The sequence below is a fragment of the Oryzias latipes genome, chromosome 15, assembly GCF_002234675.1.
Source record: "Oryzias latipes chromosome 15, ASM223467v1".
In the NCBI taxonomy this organism is placed as follows: Eukaryota; Metazoa; Chordata; class Actinopteri; order Beloniformes; family Adrianichthyidae; genus Oryzias; species Oryzias latipes.
The window spans coordinates 24,036,044-24,049,535 of record NC_019873.2 but is presented as its reverse complement, the minus strand read 5'-3'; the positions used below and the strand labels follow the sequence as shown (position 1 = coordinate 24,049,535).

Below are 13,492 nucleotides of genomic sequence, written 5' to 3'. Positions count from 1 at the left end.
CATCGTTCAAATCCCACCACATGTTTGACATTCTTGTCATAACACAATCAATTACCTCCTCTTAAACCCAGAAAAAACTGAGGTCATTATACCAGGTCCTAATAACCTCAGAGATGCTCTGTCTGCTCAGATAGTCTCCCTGGATGGCGAAAGTATAGAAAGCCAGGGGTTTCATTTAAACAGGATCTAGGCCGGATTACTATAACTCTTTGTTAGTAGCGTGTCCTAAAAGTTCCTTAAGAAGTCTCCAGCTTGTTCAGAATGCAGCAAATAGATTGTTAGCAGGAAGTAGCAGAAGAGATCACATCACTCCTGTGTTAGTTTCACTTCACTGGCCCCCAGTTGATTCCAGAATCAAGTTCAAGAAACCTCCTGCTAACCTATGAGGCCTTACATGGTATGGCCCTGTCCTATATCAAAGATCTCTTACTGCCTCACCAACCAATCAGAACACTTCGCTCGCAAAACGCAGGACTGCTTGTGATTCCTAGAATTAGTAAAAGCACAGTTGGAGGTAGAGCCTTTAGCCACCAAGCCCCTGTTTTATGGAATAAGCTCCCAGAGGCCGACACAGTTTCCACATTCAACGTTAGACTGAAAACATTCCTCTTTGGACAGGCTTATTTCCAGACAAGCTAGTAATCAGAAATTATTTAACTTAATGTTATTGTGTTTAAATTAAACTTAATAACAGTTGCTATTAGGCTACAAGTTTGAAGCTGGGGAAAGCATGGTGCACTTGGGTTCTGTCCTCCTTTCTCATCTACTTCTACTCTCCTTCTCTTCTCTGTTCTTGATCATTTATTTATCATTTAGTTGATGTATTGTCTCTCTTTCTCACTCCCCTCCGGGTGAGTGGGAGTGGTTCCAGATTCCAGTCGGCTCATCCGTGCTCCTGTACCTCGTTGCTGCTCCTTCTCCTACACTTGACAGTGGACCCTGGCTCGTCTCGCGCCCCCAGCCGCCCCCCAACTCCATCTGGATGAAGCTCATCTGCTGGACCACTTAAACATGTAGTCGTAGAGTTAGATAAGCAAGTTCTTCTATTTTGGTACATCGCCTGTCCATCCTAGTAGAGAATCCCTCCTTCATGTGGACACCCTTGCAGGTTTCTTTTTTTTTTTTTTCTGGAATCTGTTTTTTTATGAGTTTTTCCTTACTGCAAAGGAGGGTCTAAGGGCAGGGATGCCCAGTTTAGTTTAGTCTGCTTAATTAGTTTAGTTTAGAATTGACTTAATGAATTCTATGACTTCATGATGTTTACTATACAATTACCGGTATGAAGCCCATTGAGATGACTATTGTTGTAATATTGGGCTATATAAATAACATTGAATTGATCTTGCACAAATGAAAAATCTGGAAGACCACTTCTGCTTTTAGTTCAAGTTCTCATGGATTTTTCTTCATAATTCTTCCCTGCAGTCTCAGCGTATTGTCTTAAATTAAAAACATTTCTTTTGTGTTCACAAAACAAGCCATCTGCAGTCCTGTAGTATGTCTCTCCACTTCACTGTAGTGACCTCCTTTCTGATGCACTGGAGTATCATGTCACTCCTATCAAGGACAAAGCATCTGTTTGTGGAAGGAGCTACCGGCCAGCCAACATTCAAACAAAGCCTCACTGCTTTTCAGACTCTGTGGCTTCAACAAGGAAGTTTCTTCATTAAACTGACATAATGAATTGTTGATCTCCTTATAATTACCAAAAGTGAAAGCGAATGCTTGGTTGGCAGATCTTCCTTTTGAAAGAAGCATCATTACTGTAACATGTAGAGGTTATTTTAGGAAGTAAAAAAGATTTAGTTGCAAAAATGTGTTTTTCCACACTATAAAGTAAATAAAAGCTTTAACTGGGACACTAAACATATTTTTCCCAGCCTGGTTTGGCTGTTTATACTGCAGCTGCATTTTTATTTGATGTTTGGGAAAACAAAAAGATCTGGATTTGCAGAGATGCAACCATCAAATGTCCTAAATATCCTCGAATCTTTAGACATTTTTTTTAAAATGTAACTAATTTAGGTCATAAATAACCTTCATAAGAGGAAGTAATTGTGTAAAAATAGAATTATGCCTTTAAAGGCAGCAAACGTCCTAAAAAAAACTGAAGGGTTTGTTTTCAAAGCTCAGATCAGTTCTGCAGGGGTTTCAATTTAAAATCATTTCAGTCTGATCCAATTCAGCTTCACATTTTCCCCCTGCTCTGTAAATCCCGTCAACATTCGATTCCCAGAAAATGTAATTCGTGGATTATGTGCATGTGTCCGGTGTGAAGTCAGATATTACAGAGGTTGTGTAACAGGACTTTTATGATTTTGGCATGAGTCATGTTTTTTTCCAAGTAAAAACAGTCTGTGTTGATGCGGCTGAATACAGGAAGAGCTCCTGGTCAGCACTTTTTAATGAGGGAAGAAAGTGCACCATGAAAACAAAACTCAGATTAACATTCATCGCTGGAACGGGCGGGAGGGGCTGCTAATTTGTTTTAGCAAATTATTGAACTCTCTGATTATCAGACATAAGCAGCATTCTAACAGCAAAAGCTGAAATGAAACAAAGGGCTGCATGTAGAAAAGAGGACTTTAAAGCAAAAGCACAATTCTGCTACAGCAGAAATTGAAGGGACTTTTCTTGATGGGGGGGGGGGAGTTTCACGTGGGATATTTGCACTTGGTGGTGCTTACAGAGGCTGCTCTGAAACAGCAGTATAACTCTTCACGCGTGCAAAGAAGAAGGGGTTGTACATCTTGTCCAGGTCGAATGCAGTGATGACCGTTTCTCCAGTCAACCTGAAGAAGAAAAAAAAACACATTAAATCTCAAAGCAAACTCAGAAATGCTGCTTTAGTGTGACGGCGGATTCTCCTTTGCTGTACTTGTAAGTGATGTGACAAGAATGATGGATCCACACGAGCTTGCTGAAACTCTGACGCCCCCTGGAGGACAGATGCAGTCCCACGTGGAAAGTGTGCTCCGCCTCTGACGCTGGGTTGCGCCTGCAGAACCGATTTCTTTGAAACTCGGTTGCTTTCTGTTGACAAATGACAAGCTTAGACACATTATTTGGCTTTAAAACATAAAAGCATGCCAATTCTGAGTCCAGGTCCAAGTGTGAAACTCTGTAAAGAAACATTAACTAGTTTTAAATGATTTATTTTAATACTTTTACCTCCAAACACTCAAGAAGTTGTTGGTAATTTTACCAAACGGTATTTACAATACCATATCCTTACCTCCTCCTTTTTCTTGCAGACCACAGCAAAAACTTTGGTTTGATTGTCCGTTTCCTGCGACAGCCGGAAATGACCCACAAGAACAGAATCCATTCTGAAAGAAAAAATTCCACAGATGAAGATCTTTAACGCTGTGATTTCTCCTCTACATCTGTGGATGGTAAAGACATACCTGGTGTTTCTGGTGCGCAAGCGGGGAACGACAGACAGAGGGTCCTCAGGGGTGGTGATCATCAGCACTTGACCATCAGGGAAGAAGCGGAGGTACCTGTGATAGAACACACGGGGTCAGTCATTTCCAACAGTTCAAAGTCATTTTATGTTCAATTAAGGCTCCTCTTCAGTAAGAGCAGAGCTGGATTTTACTGTAAATCTGTATAAAACTATTTACCTGTAGTACTCCACGTGATGCCAAGCTCTGTAGAACCCATCCAAGGACTCCTCTCCTTGACGAATGTATGAGGTCTTGCTGATGTAAACACCTGTGGAGATGATTCAACATGAAATCATTTTTGGACTTAAACACTTTGGAAGCAGCTCTGCTTTTTAAGTCTGAGTCACAACTGCCCTTGTGAGTGGATACGGACAAAAAAAGGGGCTAACATGCATGGGGCATCCCGATGGACTGCAAGAAATATCAAAGCCGGAGACCACTGGGTAAAGACGTAAAGCAAAAATGCTCCTGCATATTGTTTTCTACGGGCATGCTGCGGGTTGTAACAAACACTTATAGGTGAAGTAGTTGAGCTATTTCCTTTTGCTAATGATTGACGTGTGCTCTTTGCATGCAGCCTGACTGTTAGAATCGTGGAAATCAGTCAGAGCGTAGCTTGTGTGGTCATCCCACGAGCAATTACGCACAGTCAGGAAACAGCATCTAACTACAGCAGGAAGCGTCTCGCAGGTAAGACCACTTACAGAGGGAAAAGTTAAACTAACCACAAACTCTCTAAAAGGTGTTTGGGAGAAAACAATTCATAACTGGAAAGGATTTCCAGTCACTCTGATCGCAATATTTTTAGGGTTAAAGGAGATATGAGCTTTCCTCTGTGACAGATTTACCATCGAAGCGGACGCGGGGTCTCTGCAGAAACATCTCCCTCCAAGACTTGTAGGGACCAAGTTTGGTGCAGTTGCGGCCCCACACTCGTATACAAGCTGAACGCCAGATCTCAGGGTCCCTGAGAGGAACCGCAAGAAAAACAAGTTAGATGAATTTTTATGAAGGGATCACCAAAACCACATCAAATCGTTCACATTTGCATCCTAAACTTTGGACTGGGGTGTGAAGAATGACCTTGCACAAATGTAAAACCCCCGGCACACCAAAGACAGTTGTTCCAGAGTTCGCATGTCCAGGTCACTCGACACAACCCAACGAAATATGTACATCAGGATTTCCCGTGGCAAGGCTGCAGTAGCATAGATGTATATCATTAATCATTTGGTAAACAAACCAACAATCACTTATTGCTGTTCTTTTGACTCAAGTATGTAGAGGACTCTCACCTGAAATGTGCAGCGGTGTCGTTTCATTCTCAGGAGTACAAATCTTTGGAAACTGACTCTCCATAGTCAGCTGTTGCTCAAAGTAGGCAAACAAATCTTCAATCTCCCCATCAGCGTCATTGTCCTCGATGCTGCAGGAAGAAACAAACACAAGTACCGATGATTTGGGCCAAGGAGAATGAAAAAAAAGGCCAATGGAAAATTCTGACTTTTTGCTTTAATCTCAGGATTCTGACTTTTTTCCTCAGTTCTTACTTCTGTATTCTTAATTTACAGCATGACCCCAAAATAATGACTTTTAAATAAAAATTGTTTAAATATAAAAACTTTCTGAAGCAGCAAAGCAGAACACTTGAAAGATTTATTCTAAAACTGCTCCATGAAGTTTGCAGAAACAGCACACGTTGATTTAAAGCAGCAATCCAACACAGAGACAACCTGAACTGTAATTTAACTCCGTTTCTTTGCAATTAAAAAAGACAACTATAGATTTTATTTGGACTTTATTACGGATTGTAATACTAAACATCACTACAGATATGTTGGCAGTGCTTATTTAGTATTGAAAACAGTTGATTTTTGCTATTCAAATGACAGAATAAAACCCAAGATAAAAATCCTCCTTACTATTTCCCCGCAGCTCGCTCTGCATCCGGAGGACGGCTGTAGTTGATTTTAAACTCAATGTCAGGAACAAGTTGCATAGCCAAGCGATAGAATTTAATAGCTGCAAAAAATACACTGGATTACAGATCAACAAAGTGGTATAAAATAAGGAAAACTGGGCAAAATTCATTCAGAAACACAACTATGAAAGGTATTTAAACAACTTTAATCAGAGAACAGTTGATATTAAAACTTTCAAATACAACAATTTAATTTATGTTAATTAATGTAGAACATATTTAAATCTCAAAGTTTTTTCTGTATTTTTACTCAACAAATTACACTTTTCTAGTTTGAATTATAAAAAAGGAATCATGGACTCTGCTTTGTACCATTTCTGTTATTTTAAACGTACATATGCAGGTATTTGCCATAAAAAGTATGATTTATTTCTACTATAATCATTGAATACAAGCTGATGGGAATGCTATTGCTGCCAAATGAAAAGTGCATGAACGCGAGTCTTGTTTGCTGTAGAAACAAATGTATCCGTTGGAGATTAACCAGGTTCTCTGGTGGGATCTGATTCGTCTCATTCAAATGACAAATGTATGTCACGAATAAACTCACATTTTATGAAATGTTTGATAAACCAGAGAGTAGGGACTGTTTTTTACAAGACAACAAAGAGCCAAACACACAAGAGAATAAATCAGAAAGTCTTCAATTTATCCACAACAGTAAGGGGAGAAAAATGGAATCACAATTTCTGAATGAAATGCAAAGCAAGTTTTGCTTTTTAAGATAACAATATTAATATTTAACATTTTATGACGCAATAATTAAATTTTTGCTAACATAAGTGAATCAATAATTTGTATTTATTTAAAGTGACATATTTTTATAGCTTTGTTATACCAGAAACCTACTTTATTTACTGTAGGCAGGTTTGTTAAGACAGATTCTCACAAAAGGTAAAGGGATTTTCAGGAAAAGAGAAATAAAATTGAAGTCTTTAGTAACTAATTAATTGGAAAAAAAACAGAAGAGTGCAATTAAGCCTACTGTATTCAGTGTTCATGTATTATGTTGGAAGAAATAGTTCAATACGATTTGTTTGAGAAATATTGCTGCAGACAAACCCTCATAGACGGCTCCATTCTGCTCCTCCTGAACAGCTCTCAGAAACAGCTCTGCAGCCTGACAGAAGGTCACGCACATCAGTCAATTTTCAATCACAGCCACGCACAGCTCTAAACAATGTACATCATGGATCTGCTCACCTTTTCCTCTCGAGCGATTTCTTGAGACTTCTTCCAGCCTTTAGCTCGCAGCAGTCGGTGGTTTGCTCCGCTTGCTCCAGAGCTCGGTTTGAGCTCAGACATCCACTGAGCTCTGAATGCATTGAGCTCCAGCTGCAACAGTCACACCAATATCATGATTAACACAAGAAAAATTATCATTTGAAAAAATGCCACCCACAGAAATTTGGTCATTCTACAGTAAAAAACAATGCAGTTTATATACGTTATTTTTAAAAAATATGGGCAACACAAAAAGTGCACTAAGTGGATTAATAAATCAAACAAAACACAGATTTTCTCTCTGAGTAAATTCTCACCTGAAGGTTTGGATCATCTGAACTCTCATCATCGTCATCTAAAGTACCTCCCAGATCAGCATTTTCGTCAGCCTTTAACAGGACGAGGTGACAATGAGATCAGAATCAGAAACACGGATTCCAGATTTGCATGCATCTTTAAGACTGTGACTGGTGCTAAATTTTAAGAGAGAGACCAACTGTTTTTTTAAATGAAGGCTTTGGTTTTAAGTTGTACACAAACTTTGAACTTCCACTGATAAATAATTGAAGTATGCGAGTGTTTTTGGAATACCACATTTCTAAAATGCATGTAAACGCATCAGATCTGATGATGCCCCCAGCTAAAGAGTATGGAGCGAGTCGTGCCTTATCGTGGGCGGAGCTAAACGCGTCGGGGCACGCCCACTGTATGTGATTTTTCGTCACAGTAAAGGTTGGCATTCAGGAATACTAAGTGTCTCAGCTTTATGAATCTGATGTGGTTTCTTCAGTCAGTAGGATCTGTTTAGGAGAAGGTGCTCTCAGTTCTCAGGTGCAGATTGGTCATAGATCCAGTTCTAGATGGAATTGTTTTCTTGCAGGCTCTAAATTCTCTTTTCGTATCATCAATTAAAAAGGGAAGTAGTTCCGGATTTTGCTTTTTTACCCCCAGTGTCACTCATTTCTCTAGGTTTTTGTGTTCATGCCGTCTCTTTTAATCTTCTTGTTACACTTGGCGCTATATTCCATTAACGAGCTTTCGCTACCCCTCGCCTAGGGTTGTGCCGATGGACGATATCATCGTCCATCGTGATGGGTGACTGACATCCCGATGGAGAGACCACCATCGTGATGCCACGCCCCCGCCACGTTGCGCGTCGACATCATAAGCCGCGGTTACGTGTACAAAATATCTTGATGGGATCAATGGTCGGATTAGAATCCGACCGTGTACATGGGCCCAGAAAAATGTTTTCAGAATATAAAAACGTTCACTAAGGTCACAATTTCGGTCGGAATAAATCATTCGCACACGCGCAGTTTGAAAACCGGAAGAGGATACAACTTCCGCCGAGCGGCTTTTTTTCCAAACTTTATTGAAGGTAACAATTCAATACAAAACGATAACAGCGGCGAGCAGCTATATACATTGACATGTCAGCTCGGTAAAATACGAGACGATCTTCTAAACGTGCTTTTAATAATGTTACGGTTATTATCAAACACCTGTTCGCTCATCATTTGAATTTTAATCCGTGTGGTCAGTGCTTTTTCTGAACGTAGCCAGGATTAGCAGTATGCTAACACGGGCTAACAACATTAGCTTTGGGTGGCGCTGCACGTAAACGTGTAAGAATAACATCAGCCTTTATTTAGTCGGGACACGACTGGAAACACAAATCCACGTGATTGATTGAATGTTTTCTAAGGACTGAGCGAAATTTCTGCTTTGAAGCTCAAACCGCTATGTGTCTGCTGACGATCCGAACTGTGCTCAGACACACGTTTAGACCCGGTTCTGAGTTTGATAGCTCGTACCCCTAGAGCTGCGGGACGGATCGCAGTCTTAAATCTCCCACACATACCGCTCATGTACCCCCCCCCCCCCCTTCCCATCAAACATAAAGCTGTAAATCCGCCCTCCGCCGGTCCACTCCGCTAAGTGCGGGAGCGGACCACGTCTGTTCTATTTTGCTTGTTACTTTTTCTGTTAAAGTCCCTTCCCTCAGTTTATACTGGATCATCGCGGATTAACCATTAGTTGGGAAATAAAATGAAAAAAGCAAAATAACGAATAGCAGTTATATAAGAACGAAAAATGTAAAAATACCCCCCCCCCCCCCCCCGACGATGTCATCGTCCATCCCGATGGTTGACAGCAAACATCGTCAACGGCCAAATTAGGGGACATCGCCCAACCCTACCCTCGCCTAGTAATAACCAATTATGAGCAAGGTCAAGAGGAAAAAGAAGAAAGAAAGAGTGAAGATCAGCTAAAAAATGGTTTGCTTTAAAGAGCCAAGCAATCGGTCATCGCAGCAGTCGTGTCCACAATCGCGCGTTCAGTTCATACTGTTTGGATTTGCGGGTGACTGTCCGCGAGAACTGCAATGAACTTCTGAGCGGCGTTTCTTTTTTTCAATCAACGCTATCATCTCCAGGGCTTATTTAAAACATGAACAACATCTTGCCCTGTTGCTCATTCACTTGCTGCGTATGTGAACGCACTGAGTAAGAGATGGGTGGGGTGTTCGTCCACTGAGTAGAAGCAGGGATACAGAAGCGGGAAAAGAAGCGAATTGCATTCTCTAGTCAAGTGCAAATATGAGAAATATTAATATATTAGATGAGAGGACCAACTCATCACACTGTGTCCAGTCTGCTTTTTTTTCCCCCTGTAGCCATACATAAAAAGAGCTATGGTTTTATTTGTAAAAAAAAAAAAAAAAAAAACATACCCTACCCTAAAATACATAAAGTGCATAACCTAAAATCTAAATAACAAATATTTTCCCAAATAAAAAAAATTACATGGCGATCCTTACTTTGATCATCTCAGGATTCCGCTTGGAAACATAAGGCACTAACAATTGAAGAAAAATACCGCAATTGCGGGAAGGAAAATCACAAACAGTGGGCGGAGCGCTACGCGTTTAACTCCGCCCACGTTGAGGCACGCCTAGGTCTGCACACTGCAGCCAGCTGAAGTATCAGATTACTCAAATATTGGATTTTTAAATTACCTACAAAGGTTCTAGACCCCATTTAACCCGACTTTATTCGCAGAACATACACAAATTCGTAATAATTATTTTGGAAGACGCTGTTTACAAGTTTAAAAAAGTATAATAATATAGATTGTGCGCTAGCTAAGCTAGCCATTCATGAAGTGACTGAGGAACTCTCGAAGTTACATGTAAACGTAATTCCCACACAAAAGCAATTAACTTGAGAATAATAAACATAAATACATTTTTCTTAGGTTATTTATTAACTGTATTCGCTGCTGTGACGTTACAAGCTTTGTTTGCAGATGTTTGCTGGTTAGCTGCAGACGTAAACAACAGGTTTGGGAAGTCAGGCTAGGTTAGCTAGCCTAGCTAACATTTGGCTAACGCGTTTCTGCCTCTCTAAAAACAGAAAACCGCAGTGACCCACCATGACACTTTGGCCAGCAGGTCTGCTCTTATATCTTCTCAGGCGCTCAGCAGAACCGTCTACAGGTCACGGTCGGAAAAACGGACAACGCAACGAACATATTTACGAGCTCGCAGGAACGCAGCCATGTCGCTGTGCTGCCCGGAGCCTCGGGGACCCAGGAAGAGATGAGCTCGGAGGCACCTCGCTTCGTATGGAAGCAATTCTGTAGCATTAATAAAAAGCAAAGTCAAAACCAGAAATGCTTTTTCATTTTCAAAATGAAGCTGCATTTTTTGACTCAAAAATAAAATGAAAAAGTAATCCACCAAAATGCTTTTTCATTTCCTTCCTCAACACTGCTTATTCTGTCACTTAATTAAAATGATAAAGAAAATGGTATTTGACATTTCATTTTAATAAAGGTCCACGGTAAATGTGTAGCAAAATTCATTTAGAAATGTCTAATTTGACAATTAAAATGGATTAACAGAAATGCTTTTTAATTTTCAAAATGAAGCTGCATTAAATGACTCAAAATTCAAATGAAAAAGCAATATTTCAAAATGCTTTTTCATTTTATACTTAAAACCGCTTATTCTGTGTCATAATTAAAACGAAAATGCAAAGAGGGGATTGCATTTGTATTTTAACATCCACCCTGGGAAACTTGTAGCAATATTCATTTCTTAAAAGCATTAGCAGAGGGGAGGCGGGGCGATGACGTCACTGCTTTCTCCGTGTGTACGGCCGCTGTCGCTGAGAGACCTGGTGTGTCTGTGTTCGCATTGAGATCACCTAAAACCGGGTCCTGTTCACAAACCGCTGGACCTGGACTGCTCAAACTTGGATTCCTGGATCTTAATGCGAGAAATGCAGCAGAATGTTCCTTTATCTCCCTCGCGAATCAGAAGCTGTGAATCGCAACCCAACTTCTTCAGCGTCGTCTGACCGCACGGATTTAAAAACATATGATCGAGTAGAGCAGGCCCTTAATAATAATCATGACAGTAATAAAAGCACATTATGAAGATAGTCTCCTGCAGTTTCGCGCTGAGTGAGTGTTTTTGGTCCAACCAGCAACGTTTAGCATGGAGAAATCTGCTATCTGTTGATGGGGCTCCAGCTGTCATCAAACAGCAAATTCAGCGCGAAGCTGCAAATTAATGTGTAAATATGTGGGAATTGCATCAGTGTTTATTTTGTTCTGGACACCACTGGAAACACAAATTCATATGATGGTTTCTCAGATCGCAGCAGCATTTCCGCCTTCAGCGATCATCGGGAGCTTCGCGCTCCGCTATGCGAAGGCAGCTGGCGGTCCAAAGAACAAAAGCGTGTCCGCGGTGCGTCAGGAGGAGGACCGCAGAAGAAGGACATGCTGTTATGTAGTCCTGAGAAGCTGTGGAAACTCATCAGAAGTTCACAACCAACTCAAAGCCGTCTTCTCTGCCGCTAACACAGTCTGCTCCTGGTGCGTGTGTGTGTGTCAGCGGCCGTACACACGGAGAAAGCAGTGACGTCATCGCCCCGCCTCCCCTCTGCTAATGCTTTTAAGAAATGAATATTGCTACAAGTTTCCCAGGGTGGATGTTAAAATACAAATGCAATCCCCTCTTTGCATTTTCGTTTTAATTATGACACAGAATAAGCAGTTTTAAGTATAAAATGAAAAAGCATTTTGAAATATTGCTTTTTCATTTGAATTTTGAGTCATTTGATGCACTTACATTTTGAAAATTAAAAAGCATTTCTGTTAATCCATTTTAATTGTCAAATTAGACATTTCTAAATGAATTTTGCTACACATTTACCGTGGACCTTTTTTAAAATGAAATGTCAAATACCATTTTCTTTATCATTTTAATTAAGTGACAGAAAAAGCTGGGTTGAAGTATAAAATGATAAAGCACTTTGGTATATTGCTTTTTCTTTTAAATTTTGAGTCAAAAAATGCAGCTTCATTTTGAAAATTAAAAAGCATTTCTATTAATCTATTTTAAACATCAAATTAAACATTTCTAAATCAATTATGCTACACATTTACCAGAGAACGTCTTGAAAATGAAATGTCAAATACCATTTTCATTTTAATTTTAATTAAGTGACAGAATAAGCTGTGTTGAGGAAGGAAAAGAAAAAGCATTTTGGTGGATTGCTTTTTCATTTTATTTTTGAGTCAAAAAATGCAGCTTCATTTTGAAAATGAAAAAGCATTTCTGGTTTTGACTTTGCTTTTTATTAATGCTACAGAATCGCTTCCATAGCTTCGCCCCAGAGAGGGCTTATCAAACTCTTGGAGATCAAATTTATTGTTAATAATAATAACAATAATAGTAATAATAATTATAATAAAATCATATAAAAATCCCTAAATAAAATCAACACCTGAAAACCTACCAAATAAAAGTATGCATTTATTTTAACCTCTCGGGAAATATGTTTTCTTTAGAACAAAAAAATGAAGAATCAGTGTCAAGATTGTGACAAAATATTTGACAGTTTTCTACAATCATGGTATTAAGATCCAGCAATAATACTTTCTTTGAATCTAAAATTATTATTTACAGAAATGCAGATTAGTTTGGTTGTATCAAACCAAGATTTTAGAAAAAAAATAGAAAAATGTAGAAAAATAAATATAACCAGAAACTACTAAAATTACACAGGCTTATAAGTAAGAAACGTTTTCTTCACAGATAGCTTTTTTTCTCCCTGAAATAAAGACAAATTGCCCAAAAACACTGGTCAAAACAGCATTAATGACAATATTTAAAACATAAAAAATATTTAAAAAAAAACATAATTACACAATCACGCCGGCATAGAAACTTTAGTTTATGTCAGTCTGCCCCAGGAACAGTAGCTACCATCACCAAGTATCAATGAGGAGTGAATGAATAATGGTCACAGTGTAAGCGCCTTGAGCGTCTGGAAAAGCGCAGATAAATCCAATCCATTATGATTATTATTATTTGTAGTGCTATTTTCCTCTTGACCTTTTAAATAAAAGTTTGAACCAAATATGTTTAACCAAAGAAGTATGCCAAGGAAAAAAAAAGTGTGCCAAGGAAAGAGGAACATTGCGTCACTTCCGCTATTGTTTTACGAAGCGAAACATTCTTTAATGCTACTATTACTACGTATTTAATACGCTTTACATGTTACCAAAAATTTAAAGTAATTTTCTGTTTGAGTTTGCACATTTGTACATTAGTCAGGGTTTTGATTCCGTAAAGAATAAGCTTGGCTGCATGCATGCTCAATAATTATGCAGTCTACATAAATCAAAGCAACAAGCCAATAAATCCGTTCGAAAAACATATATAATTTAGTAAGATTATTCGTGACACGCAAAGGCGACACAAACAACATTTCTTTCTTTCCACCTAAGCCATGCAGTGATTTGTCGAAATCCCAAG

General features: G+C 39.2%; 1 protein-coding gene across 1 annotated transcript; it reads right to left on the bottom strand.

Annotated features, from left to right (window-relative positions):
- Positions 1-2,356: 2,356 nt before the first annotated feature.
- On the bottom strand, positions 2,357-10,289 carry fbxo9 (F-box protein 9). The gene is made up of 13 exons (XM_004077194.4): positions 10,092-10,289; positions 6,972-7,043; positions 6,634-6,765; positions 6,493-6,550; positions 5,372-5,471; positions 4,745-4,875; positions 4,533-4,647; positions 4,298-4,416; positions 3,627-3,717; positions 3,408-3,503; positions 3,236-3,329; positions 2,879-3,033; positions 2,357-2,792 (listed from the first exon to the last, which is right to left on the bottom strand). The coding sequence occupies exons 1-13, from the start codon at positions 10,092-10,094 to the stop codon at positions 2,684-2,686; spliced, it is 1,275 nt and encodes a 424-aa protein (XP_004077242.1). The 5' UTR covers positions 10,095-10,289; the 3' UTR covers positions 2,357-2,683.
- Positions 10,290-13,492: the final 3,203 nt, after the last annotated feature.